General features: G+C 45.0%; 1 protein-coding gene across 1 annotated transcript in view; it reads left to right on the top strand.

Moving 5' to 3' along the window:
- Positions 1-13,314, top strand: part of LOC139269154 (nuclear receptor subfamily 6 group A member 1-like) — a 371,389-nt gene that overhangs the window by 319,499 nt on the left and 38,576 nt on the right. Inside the window, exon 9 of the mRNA XM_070888255.1 lies at positions 3,075-3,227. Within this exon, the coding sequence (XP_070744356.1) occupies positions 3,075-3,227 (153 nt within the window). The remainder of the gene's footprint in view (positions 1-3,074; positions 3,228-13,314) is intronic.

Genomic DNA, 13,314 nt, shown 5'->3' with positions numbered 1-13,314 from the left:
CAAAATAGTTCAGGAGCCCCAGAAATGAACGCAACTCCGTCGTGTTACGGGGTCTGGGTGCTCTCTGGATCGCTTCCGTCTTGGACGCAGTAGGGCTGATCCCGTCTGCTGCTACCCTCATCCCCAGGAATTCTACCTCTGGAGCTAGGAAGGCACACTACGCCTTTTTCAGTCACAGCCCTACCCGGTCCAGTCTGTGTAGCACCTCCTCCAGGTTGTGGAGGTGTTCTTCAGTATCGTAACCCGTAATGAGGTTGTCGTCCTGAAAAACCACCGTCCCTGGAATCGACTTGAGGAGGCTTTCCATATTTCGTTGGAAGATCGCGGCGGCCGAGCGAATCCCGAATGGACATCTGTTGTACTCAAACAACCCCTTGTGTGTCGTAATGGTGGTCAGCTTCTTCGACTCACTCGCCAGCTCCTGGGTCATGTAAGCTGAGGTCAAGTCCAATTTTGAAAAAAGTTTGCCACCAGATAGCGTCGCAAAGAGGTCCTCCGCTCTCGGTAGTGGGTACTGGTCTTGGATTGACACCCGATTGATGGTGGCCTTGTAATCGCCACATATCCTGACCGACCCATCCGCCTTGAGCACCGGCACAATCGGGCTCGCCCAGTCACTGAATTCGACTGGCGAGAAGATGCCTTCCCTCAGCAGGCGGTCCAATTTGCTTTCTATCTTTTCCCACATCATGTACGGCACCGCTCTGGCCTTGTGGTGTACTGGCCTGGCGTCCGGGTTTATGTGAATCACTACCTTGGCCCCCATGAAATTGCCGATGCCGGGTTGAAATAATGAGTCAAATTTGTCCAGGATCTGTGAGCATGATACTCGCTCCACAGAGGAAATTGCATTGACATCGCTCCATTTCCAGTTCATGACAGCAAGCCAACTCCTCCCCAGTAGTGTGGGACCGTCCCCTGGGACAATCCAGAGTGGCAGTCTGTTCTCCGAATCTTTGTGGGTCACGACTACCGTGGCGCTGCCTAGCACCGGAATGATCTGCTTTGTGTAAGTCCGTAGCTGTGCATCAATCGGCGATAATTTTGGCCTCCTGGCCTTGGACGCCCACAACTTTTCGAACTGTTTGATACCTATCAGGGACTGGCTGGCCCCTGTGTCTAGCTCCATTGATACTGGGATGCCATTGAGGAGCACTTTCATCATTATCGATGGCGTCCTGGTGTATGAACTGTATGCGTGCTCCACATGAACTCGCTGAACTTCAGCTTCCAGCGATTTTCCCCAGCGTTCATTTCTGCAATTTCTGCAGGTATGTTGCTCACCTCTGCAAACTCCGGCTGAGTGTGTGCCTCCACACCTCCAGCATGAGCTGTGGTTTGAAACAAAAGGTCCCTTGCCAGTCGATCGTCCCTGACTGCCCCTGTTATTGCTAGTGGCCATGCTCGCGTGGTTTAAATCCCAATTTCTTGTCGCCATTGATACGTCCATACTACACAGTATAAATGCACACGAGGCCCATGTTTGAGAGAAGGTCAGTCTGTGACCTGTCCTTTATTTCATAGCACTCAAGTGTTGGAAGTGGGTGGAGCTTCCCCTTTTATATCTGAAGGTCTAGGTTAGGAGTGTCTCCCACAAGTTCACCACCTAGTGGTCATTGTTCTCAGTGTACAACTTAGGTCGGATTATACATGGGTTACATTGCTGGTTGAATACATGACTGTGGCTTGCCATTTCAGGGGGAAATTCAGAGTCAACCACATTGTTGTGGGTTTGGAGTCACATATAGGTCAGACTGGGTAAGGACGACAGATTTCCTTCCCTAAAGGACATTAGCGAACCAGATCGATTTTTACAACAATCTGGTAGTTACCTGGTCACCATTACTGATGCTAGCTTTTTATTCCCGATTTATTTAATTAACTGAATTTACATTCCCCAGCTGCTGTGGTGGGATTTGGACTTGTGTCCCTGGATCATTAGTCCAGGCCCCTGGATTACTAGTCCAATAACATAACTACTATGCTACCATTCCCTGCGACAGCTATTGAAAACCAGGCTAGTTTGTTTGGACCTTCTATTGTGTTTCTATCGCCATGCCTTCCATTCTCTTAATTGAGCAAAGATCTTACAATATTTCAAATATGTTCCAACTCACCAGCTGGCTGTTCTCCGAAGCATCTCCCAGAAACGTGATTAGGGACTTTTGACATAGAAGGAAGGTTTAAAGTTGGGGCCAACTACAACAAATGGCAGTGTAGCATCTGTTTTAACATTGGCAAGATGCTAACGCAAGAAAAGATAAAAACTGTAATTCAGCAGATTGTTGCGTTTGTACCTAAACCACTTGTAAGCAACAAAAAAAACAATGAATGTTTTGTCTCCCAACAACAACCGAACACGAAGGACTATCCTATGATAATAGAAGTGTTTTATCTTCCTATTTGTATACCAGTACCAAAATACTCGTATCTCAAAAAAATATATTGAAAGTGTATTATGAATGTCTTGAACATTCCCGGCCTTCCTGCCTCAATTTTCTGTATGTGCAGCCATGGGGCACCCAGAGACAGGACTCCATATTTATCATTAAAAATCTGGTGTAGGGCACATGCTTCCTGTCTACAAATCTTGCCTCCTGTTGTCACGATATTCTGTCAACATTTACCTCCCTAAACTGCTATGCCAACATTTCCCATTCAATTTTGCTATGTCAACTGTCACTGAGGTGCAGGCTCTGGGCCACTAGGTGGCTCTGTGGAGTGGGTCTCAGAAGATGGTCAATTTTGTGGCCACCTGGTATATTAAAAAAAACGTATTTTCATCAACTGATTGTGCTTTTGATATAACTATATAAAGGAACAAAAGAAAACTGCTTCAATCCTGTCTTCCTTTGAAATGTTCAGCTGTGTGTTATAAAAAGCATTGTGTCTTTTATGTTGTGTTCCTACTTGTGAACAGTAATGGATAGTTTGAATTTTTCTTGCTTTATGAACATAAGTTTCCAGAATCTCAGGTTTGATCTGTTATAAAACGAACATATTTCCCGTCGGCCTATAGCAATGCCTATAGTAGTGTTTATTGAGTTGAATCTTTTTTTCCCTTTCCTTTATAGATACCAAAGGTTTTTCAAATGTTGCACATCTGGAAAAGCTGAGAACAAGTTACTTGAATGTGTGTCAGGAGTACACCACGAACCAGTATCCAGAGCAGCCTACCCGTTTTCCAGATCTGATGACGTGTCTGACCGTGATCCACAGTATTTCAGGTTAGTGTGTCACAGAAACATAACCAATTGTAACTTGTGCTCAGTTTGAAGCATCACTATCATGCACTATCACACACATAGCATTTATGTTCTTGTGTTAATAAGTAACATCACCCCCAACCTCCCAAAGAAGCATACTTTCTTTTATCACATGTCACTCTTAAGAACCCTCCTACTATGGATCAAACTATCAAAACTGGGTCATTGCATCTTGTTGCACGTTGGACCTCTCTCAGTGCTACCAATGAAGAAATATTGGATTCCATGCCTTTAATGTGCATGTGACTATAAAAGTGGAGAGATGGGAAGAACAAAAGGTAATGGTGAGAAAGAAAGACCAGTAAAGATGACCATCAAAGGTGAAGGCAATGAAGGAAAGGAAACAATCACATGGAGAGCTAAAAAAAATTAAACTAAACAAATAAGGAATTGAAGAAAGAAACAAACAAACATGGCAAGCAGGGAAAACAAGGAAATATTGGTGGGGAAAAAAGACAAAAAACTAGGAAAGAGAGAAATGAAGACAGGGAGGAAGAAAGTGCAAGATAAGGAGAAGAAAGAAAAGAGGGTATTTTAATGGGCCACCCCCAGGTTGGCAGGAATAGCTGGGGTTAAGATGGCAGTGGGTGTGAAGGTGTTTGCACTATATTCCCACGACCCCACCATCTTCACTTACCTGCAATCAGAAACAGGAAGGCCACCTGCCCAGAGGAGTTGGGACCTCATTTAAATGGCAGAGTCGCATCCCCAGTAAAAGCTGGAGGCATGCAGCATCCAGGCTTCAGGAGACCCAGTTCAGTGTCTTTTTTTTACTTTTTAAATGTTCCTTGTGAATCTGGAGGACCTCCTACCTCCTCCGATTGCAAATTTAACCAATCATGCCCCTCCCCCCTCCCCCCCACCTATCTGGCAATCATTTTCATGACTCCTTAGCAGTGGCTTGACCTCCCACCCCGCCCCCCACTCCACCATCCACAAATTTCTACCATCCAGTGTGGACAATATCCCAGCCAGCTTTGGGCCGGAGTCAGTGTCGGGGCATTCAAACAAGACCCGGGAGTTCAAATCTCCCAGGACACGTTATCCAGGGGCCGGACGGATTACCACCCACTTCATCACCTGCACCCCTGATTCCTGCCCCGAGTTTAAATTAGGGATTCCATTTTTAAAAAGGAAACGGCATACTGGGAATGAAGATAAATAATGCAAGAAGCTGAGTCAATAAAGGGAAGGACTCAAAGAATGGAAACAGAAGGCAGATATCACTACCATTGTGAGGCTCCAAATCCCTTCGTTGCTCACATGGAGATTTTAGGTAGGCTCTTCTAAATGTATAAATTTGACACGAGCATTAAGTCTGAAATTTGTTAGCTGGTAAATGTGTGGAAAATATTACAATATTGGACATAAAAATGAGGATAAGAAATGCTGGAAATGCACTTCCACTCAGTCAACTGTACGGAGAAAAGATTGGTGTTAAATTTTATTGCGTCAAAACTCTCAAGATGTAGAACGAAGATATTCCCTCAACATTATAAAACCCAACAGCACTTTGCATGATCATCAGAATATTGAGTTTGAGTTTTAGCCGTAGCCCAGAGTTTACAGCTACAAATCCAACTCAGACTTATGGTTTGCCCCGTGACAAACCTGGTGCTGTGAGTGCTCAACTCTGTCAAGTTGCAATAATAAAACTGAGTTCTATTTAATGGTGAAGATCGGGGGCCGAAAACTCCAGGATTCCCACTCTGCCAGTGGAGGTTCAGTGCAGCGGAACTCCCACCTGCTCAAGCCCAAAGACATCGACCCCCGTCTCATATTGTGAGGACAGGGTTACTTTCATGTTCAGGGTGGACCATTGGCATCTATAGGGGCACTCCACCCTGACATTGACCCAGAACATTGGAGAAGCAGACATTCCCAGGAAGGATCCAACGAGGGGATAAGATTTTTTTTTAAATGGAGCTACTGGTGGAATTTCTTAAAGTAATTGATCCTATCTGGAATTGAGTATCTTTGGCTGTGTGTGGCCATTACATAAAAGGAAGAGGTTTTAGAGTAATTATGTAAGTACTTTTGATAGTTATGTCCTGTGCCAGGGAAGGATGTTACTCAAATAGGAATTCTACAGTTATCTTATTGCATTGTTTCTTGCAGTTATTCATTGGTTGCATTAATTTATCATACATTACATTTACCATGTAATCATCATCATAGGCAGTCCTCAAAACAAGGATGACTTGCTTCTATGCCAAAAAAGGATGAGTTCACAGGTTTTCAATGAAGGACCTAATATTCCAGATCCCAAACTGCATCCTGAATGGTGGAAGATGCCTGTGCGTGAATATTTTTTTAACGTGTGGTGGCCGTTGCACACCAGCCACCACACGGGCTTGACAGAGCTAGATCTTGATCCAGTTGCAAGGGTTATCCAAGACGACTGGAGACCTGCTCTGCTGCACAGGCCTAGTGCGCACACATATCACAGTGTGGGCAGGCCCGTGCTGCCCCTGGGCCCCTGGCCCTGAACACGTGCCTCCCCTGGGCCCGATCTATAGTTCCTCGCCACTCCTGCTGTATCTGCACACGCTCCAATCACCGACCTGGACCTTGATGATGTCACTCTTCACAGCCGTCGCCCTCCTGCACCAGCTCGCACTGTACCTTGCAATGGTACGCCTCCACACTGCTCCCAGGTCGCCGCTCGCCGCTCCTTTTATGACCCCGACCACATAGGAGGCAGAGCATATGTGGTACAGTGTTGTAGTGAGTCAGCTTTACTGAATTACTTGGGTTGTGCACAATACTGAAGACTGATTCCAGGATGTGGCTGTGATGTTGAGGCATATTACCATGCCAGACTGCTGTGTCAATGCCTGGTCAATTTTAGTTGTGTCATCAGAGCTTTGGGCCACCGTTCCGGGGTGGGGTTGAGCACAGTCCAGATGGTTGGTGTGTCAGCTATTTGGAGTATGTTCTGTGCTGACCAGCTGCACCAGTGAGGCAGGAATGGCTACCAAATATCAAAAGATTTCCATTGGTTCAGACTCAGCCGGGTAGATTTTGACTTTACACGATAACGGTCACGAGTCGGCAGCCCTTGAAGTCAATGGAAATAAAATACAGGAGAGATGTCAAATGGACTGCCGATTCGCTAACACTCATTGTACACTATCACACAAAGTCAGAATCAACCCCAGGGAGCCGCTGATTTTCTTGAGCTGGACTGTTTTCACATTGATGGGGTAGGGGTATGGGATCCCTCTGTAGGGATTGTTGTTAGGGCAAACCCAAGGTCTTGCTCGTGTTGGTGAGAGTAGGAGGAGCATCACTAAAGGGAGATCCATTGTACTGGATATGGTTTGATTGTGCATTCGTGATCTTTTGGATGTTGTGCAGCACCTTATGCCATTAGCATCAAATCTTTGAAACCTATCTAACAAAAGGCACAGGAAAGATATTCTCGAAGTGATATGGAATCTTTATTTCCATTTGCCCAGAAAGTACAGGCACAGCAAAAATAACTTCAGAAAGAGAAAGAGAGACATCCTGGGATGACTTTCCAAGTACATGTGATGTCACAAAAACATTGTCTGCTCCCAGCGCATTGCCTGTGATTTGCCAATATGTGCTGGTGGTAAGGACAATTTCTCCCACAGGAATGGCCCATTAGCACCTTCTGTAGAACCTCAGACGAATACAGGGCAGAAGGCAGCCATTCAGCCCATCGTGTCTGTGCTGGCTCTTTGCTACAACAATCCACACTGCCCCACTCTCTGCACATAGCCCTGCTTCAATCCCAAACTAATCCCACTGCCCCGCTCTCTCCCCAGAGCACTGCATCTTTCTCTGCTTCAAATATTAATCCAGTTTTCACTTAAAAAACTCTGCTTCAAACACTCCCTTGCACAAAGCATTTCATTCTACTACAAACCTCTGTGCAAATCAATTCATCCAAACCTCACTCTTTAAATTATCATTTTAAATCCCTCATCACTGACTCCCCACCCAGTCGAAATAGTCTTTCCTTATTCACTCTATCAAAACTATTTGGAATTTTAAAAACCTCTGCTTAACCTTCTCCGCTCCAGTGGAAATAATCCCAGTATCTCAACTGGCTCCTTGTTATTATAGCTTCCTATCACTGGCATCATCCTGTTGAATGTGTGCTGAACGTTCTCTATGGTTTTAATGTCCTTACTATCCTGGGGTGATCAACGTTGGACACAGTACTTTAAGAATGGCCTAGCCTATGTTTTGTATAAATTCATCATCTCATTTTTATAAAACCCCACATTCTACTGACCATTTTTCACCTACTTCTGTGTACAGAGGTGACAAGACCTTGCTTTGACAGACAATTAGTGTAGGCAACTCTTGAGGTGCATTGTGACAGCATCCTGATGGAACAGATACATGCATAAGCTTGCTCTAATCCTTATAGAGAGTGATTCTTTAGAAGCAACCCAATCTTAGTAGGTCATACTTTATGTGGTACTGTATGAAAGAAGGATACCAGGGTGATTAACAGCCAGTGAAGCCTGATTGGCTAAACCAACCAGCAACCATATTATAGACAATGTCGCATTCACCTGGGAGTGAGTGAGTGTCTTCACAGAGTTTGGGTCAGTCAGAGTTTGGGTCAGTAGACAGCCAGAAGCAGAACTGCCCTGATTGCTCTGATGCTAACATGCTACTATATGTTGGGCTGACACAGCAAGTGACAGAACCACTCGGCTGCAGCCTTAGGCCTGTACATGGGGCTTCCTTTGCCTTCATTTTTGTCTGTTACCTGTTAAACCCCTACATATTAAGCCTTGGCAAAGGCTACTAATGGTTGAGATGCCCTGTGAGCCTTTCTAAAGGCTTTCAGAATTTTTTCACCACCTTGATTGGGCTTGTTAAGTCCGCCCAGCACATTTGCCGGCCAATTAGAGGAAGAAGGTCTGGTGACATCAATGGTTGAAGTGTCATCAGCCGGTTTCCTTAAAGGGACCATGGCCAACTTTATTTGGACATTTGTGCTGTCAGTGTTATAAAGCATTGAGGTGCTGTGAACACTGACAATCACTGCACAGAGTACAGGGCTGCACCCAGGCTCTCCCTTGACTCCCTCCATATGTGTGCCACAGCACTTCCCATGGGCAGTAGAGACCTCCCCAGGAGATCAACACAGTCTGGTTGCACATTGCAGAGGAGGACACAAACAGCGATATGGTCAGAAGGACCAGGCTGCAGTGTCGCAAACCTTTCAATGATCTCAGTATATCACAAAACGTTAGTACAAAGCCACACTCAACCTCATTCTGCTGTGCCACTCATTACATTCCCATCACTCTGCCTTCCCTACCCTACTCCTGCACATCCTTATTCATACCAACCTACCTTGCAGCTCCACCCATCCCTCTCTCTATCTACATTATCACATCCCCATCTCACTAGCCACCCCTCAGATGTACCCTCATCCTAATGCAATCATACCAACTAACAACACACAAGGGTAAACACTTGGGTGTTTAATGCAATGATCATGTGAAGTTTCTGTTAGGGTGGTGTCAAACATTGAAACCTTTATTTTCAACACTTTGCATTTCTTGGACAGAATTGTGTACACCTTTAGAAGTGGCTTAGTGAGTTGCAGTGATTGGTAGACATAATGGTGCCCCCCGCAATGGCGATGAGTGTGGACATTGTATACTTTATGGTGTTGGTGTGGGGTGGTGCCAACCTGGCGCATCACATGGCAGCCAGGGTGTACAGCATCAAGTGAAGTAAATGTGGCCATGGTGAGGCCATCCCTGGTGTCCCAGGCAGCAATGTGGTTGGGTGCTGATGCCCTGTGTCCTGTGCAGCATCAATTGATTGCTGAGAAGGTTAATGTTGTTGTTGGTGCTGCTGATGCTACTGGTGTGCCGGGTGCTGTTCATGTTGGGGCTGATCGTGGTCAGGTTCTGAGGACCAAAGTGAGAGATTATAAAAGGCACCCATGCTGCTGGAATAGATGGCAGGTGAAGTAGGTATGACAGAAGTGATCTGGCAATAGTAATTAATTAAGTCAGACTGGATGGAGACTCATGTAAAGACTTGCAGCATTCTCAATTTGTTGTGGAAATGCAGTGAGGAAGAGCTTGTGGCCAAGGGAAGATATCTCTGAAAGGTGGGAGCTTTTACTGTACATTTGAAGCTGTCAACTCAATAGCTGATTCACTGGCCACTGAACACCTGCCTCAGCTTAACAGACGTGATCCCCGAGCAGCGAGGACTCTATGGGCGAGTAAGTAAAGTCAAAAGGTGAGCTCAAATATATTCTTAACCATCCTTAAACAAGGTCATAATGACTTGTATTGGGTCCCCTGCTGCTGCATGTCAGGTCTGCTCAGTGCTGACAGACTCGACCTCGTTGAATGGCGCATGGCGGCGGGTTAATGGTGGGATCTCGACCCGCTGTGGAAAAAAACACTTTCCCACCCGACCAGGCAACAATCGCACCCGTTGACCCCCTAGAAAATATAGCCCTCTGTGTTTTGAAATTGTACTACATTTCTAGACATGCTTAGCACGATTATTTTGATGTTCACTTGCTATTAACAGTTGCATTTGCTGAGCTCATAAATTCTACTTTGCATTAATTGTTTTATTAAAGCAGTGAACCTGATGCTCCCCTGAATGTGGTTAATAGCCTTTGGAAATTCATTTTGCTTCAATTACCTCCAGCGTAAAAATCACTCACTTAATAATTGAGGCGAGGAGCTCCTCTGATCTTTCATTTGATCAATGCAGTCAGTGTAGAACTAAGCCATACTGAAGGGAAAAGTCTCAGTTCAATCCCTCCTATGTGTTGTGCTTGCTGATCTTAGCCACGGTGGTGGGAGTACCCCTGGGTTCAGAAGGGGAAAATGGAGTCAGGTATCCTCTATCCAGTGACCTCTGCGAGAAAGTATACAAGTGTACAGATGAAGCATGGAGTAGGATAAGACACAGTGCCCCCATGTTCAGTTAGCCTGACCTACAAATAAAGAATGGTTGAGTGTCACTGCAAGTCTCTATATTGGTTTCTCTCGTTGGGCAAGCTGCCTGTACAGACACAACTGGCGCTGACAGCTCACCCTGAGTGTTTAGATTAGGTCCGAAGACCAATGGCTACCGTTCTTCATCTTGAGAGATGCAGTGCCGAGTTTGAGCTCAAAACAGGCCCTGACTCATGTCTAACCCAGTTTCTTCAGGTGCACAGCGAAGGAAAAGAGTCAAGACATAACTAGGAACTGTAGACTAGTAACTAAGATTTTGTGAGATGTAGTGAACACTTAGAAAGACTTCACTTGCTAACAAACAGTGAATGTGAATTCAGGAAATGACGGTTGCGTTTAATTAAGCTGGTGGAATTTTTTAAAATATTGCCTACTGGGGCGTACAATTAATTTTATATCGTTGGATTGTCATGAAGCTCTTAACCAGGTTTTACCTTGGTATTTAATACTTAAACTGAGTAGTCAGAATAGAGGGCAGAGTATGGCACTAGGTGGAAATTAGACATCAATGGGAACTTCTCAGACTTTCAAGAAGTTGCGAGCAGGTACTCCAGGTGCCAGTCTTAGGACCTTTGTCATTCTTAATGCATATTCATTATTTGGGGTATGTAAGTAAAATTTCAAGTTTGCAGATTATTCCAAAGTAGAAGGTAGCATATATAATGAGCAACCAATGGGCCCAAGTTTCGGCTGGAGTTGCTCCTATTTTTTTGGAGCAACTAGTTTAGTTTGGAGTATCTTAGAAATCGCAATTCTCGGCATTTAGTTTGCTCCAGTTCTAGTGAGTTAGTTTAGTTTTGTTTTAGTTCCGTTTTTTTTTCAAAAGAGAGCGTTAGCAGCCACTTACGCCTGTCTTGCAAGTTTAAGCAGCGAAAAGTTACTCCAAACTAACTTAGAACGGAGTAAGTGTCGACTTTTGTAACGCTCAGAAAAACCTGCATACACTATAGAAATTAGACGCAGGTAGCCAGAGATTGGGGGGGGTGGGGTGGGGAAGGGAAGTTAGAGGGAAGTTAGGGGATTTTCCAAAGCATTAAACACTTCACTTTCAGCAATAAAGAGCCATCATCAATAATAGATGATAAATAAATCAATAAGTAAAAAATTACATTTTTATACCTCTCTATCGAAGCAGCGGCAGCAGGCACTGAGCAGCGTTCGGCCAGGGGATAGGGACGGCCTGAAAAACATCGGGAGGGCGATGTCCAAAGAGCCTGTCCACAGAGCAGAGCCCCAGCACGCAAGCAGCAAACCGAGCTGTGATCTTTCGGCTGTTCGGCCAGGGGATAGGGGCGGCCTGAAAAACAACAGGAGGGAGAGCCAGACAGCCAGCCAGCACTTACACTAACTACTTGACCAAGGTCGTGCCATTATTTTTTACACTGGCTTCCAGATCTGGTATGCACCACTGCGCAGTAATCTTCTGTAACTAGGTTCCAGCGTTTCTTCATTTCATTGGGTGCCACTTTTGTGCGACCTCTGTTGCTGGTATCCAGCTCTTACCATCTCTGCTCAATCACATTAACTGGTGTCTCCACTTCCTCATGCAAGAAATTCTTCATTCTCGGTGCACGTTGTTGCATTGCTGTATTGAATTAATACTCAGTGATTTTTCAAAACATACAGTCCTTACTTTACAAGCACCTATGCGGCACTCCTTCTGGAAGTTTAGCAGCAATAAACAGCACTCACTGATTCCAGAAGCTGATTTCTTTCACAGTACTGCTAACAGCACTCCTTCAGGCACAAAAAAATCACTCCGAAGGCTTTGCACAGCTCCACACACCCAAAAATCTATTTTATGCATGTCCCTTAAAGATGGCAGAAAGCCAATGTTTGTGTGCCATTGCGCATGCGCACACGCTCGAACACGCATGCGCAACGCTGTCAGCACTCAAACTGATGCTGGGCCCTAGCCCTGCCCCCCTTCCGGCAGTGTTTTCACAGAACGGAGTTTGCTCCGCCCCCAGCAGCTCCTGCTGCGCCGCACCAAGCTAGAAACGGGCCTGCTGAACACAGAGAATTGCGAGGTAAGTTTTAGGCATGCTTTTAAGTCTGCAAAATAGGCAGGCCTCTCGGAGGTGTGCCATTCTGCAGGACAGCCGAAACTTGGGCCCAATGTAACCAGATTAGATAAAATTTACATTTTTTGTGGTAGTGGGTGAAAGATACAGTATGGATGAATGTAAAATAGTCAATGTAGGAGAAGTAGTATATATTCTCAACACAGAATATATGTTAAGCAGAACAGTGGTACTGCATGTTAATTGGACAAGAGGCCTAGGCATTGTCGTAGATAAATCTATGAAACCATTTGTATTAGCTTAAGTACAAAAGGAAAATAATTATTGGTGTTTATTAGCAAAGGGCTGGAGAACAAATTGAAAGAGATTGTACTGTTGCTCTATCAAACCTTAATCAGACCCTCGCTACGGTTCTGTGTGTGGTTCTGGTCATCCAATCATCGGAAGCAGACGGATCAGTAACAAAGATTAATTCCCAGATGCCACACATTTAAGTTAAGCATAGAAATTGCAGAGGTACCTGCCACAATCTTCCAATCCTACTTAGATACAAGTGTGGTGCCAAAGGCCTGGAGGATTGCAAATGTTACACCCTTGTTCAAAAAAGGGGAGAAGGATAAACCTGGCAATTACAGGCCAGTCGGCTTAACGTCGGGGGTGGGGAAACGTTTAGAGCCAATAATCTGGGAGAAAATTAACAGCCACTTGAACAAGCATGGACTAAAAGGAGAGCCAGCACAGATTTGTTAAGGGCAAATCTTGTTTGACTAACTTGATTGAATTTTTTGATGAGGTGGTTGAGGGTAGTACAGTTGATGTTGTGTATATGAACTCTCAAAAGGTATTTGATAAAGTACCACATATGAGGCTTGTTAGCAAAATTGAAGCCCATGGGATAAAAGGGGCAATACCTGCATGGATACAAAATTGGCTAAGGGGTAGAAAACACAGGCCCCGAACTTGGTGGACTCACTGCCAGCTGCCAATGACTGCCAGCAAATTTTCTGGGCAGTCTCGCCTTGATGCCACTTTGGT

Source organism: Pristiophorus japonicus, chromosome 8, assembly GCF_044704955.1.
Source record: "Pristiophorus japonicus isolate sPriJap1 chromosome 8, sPriJap1.hap1, whole genome shotgun sequence".
NCBI lineage: Eukaryota > Metazoa > Chordata > Chondrichthyes > Pristiophoridae > Pristiophorus > Pristiophorus japonicus.
The sequence above is the reverse complement of the archived record's forward strand: the minus strand, read 5'-3'. Positions and strand labels throughout refer to the sequence as shown.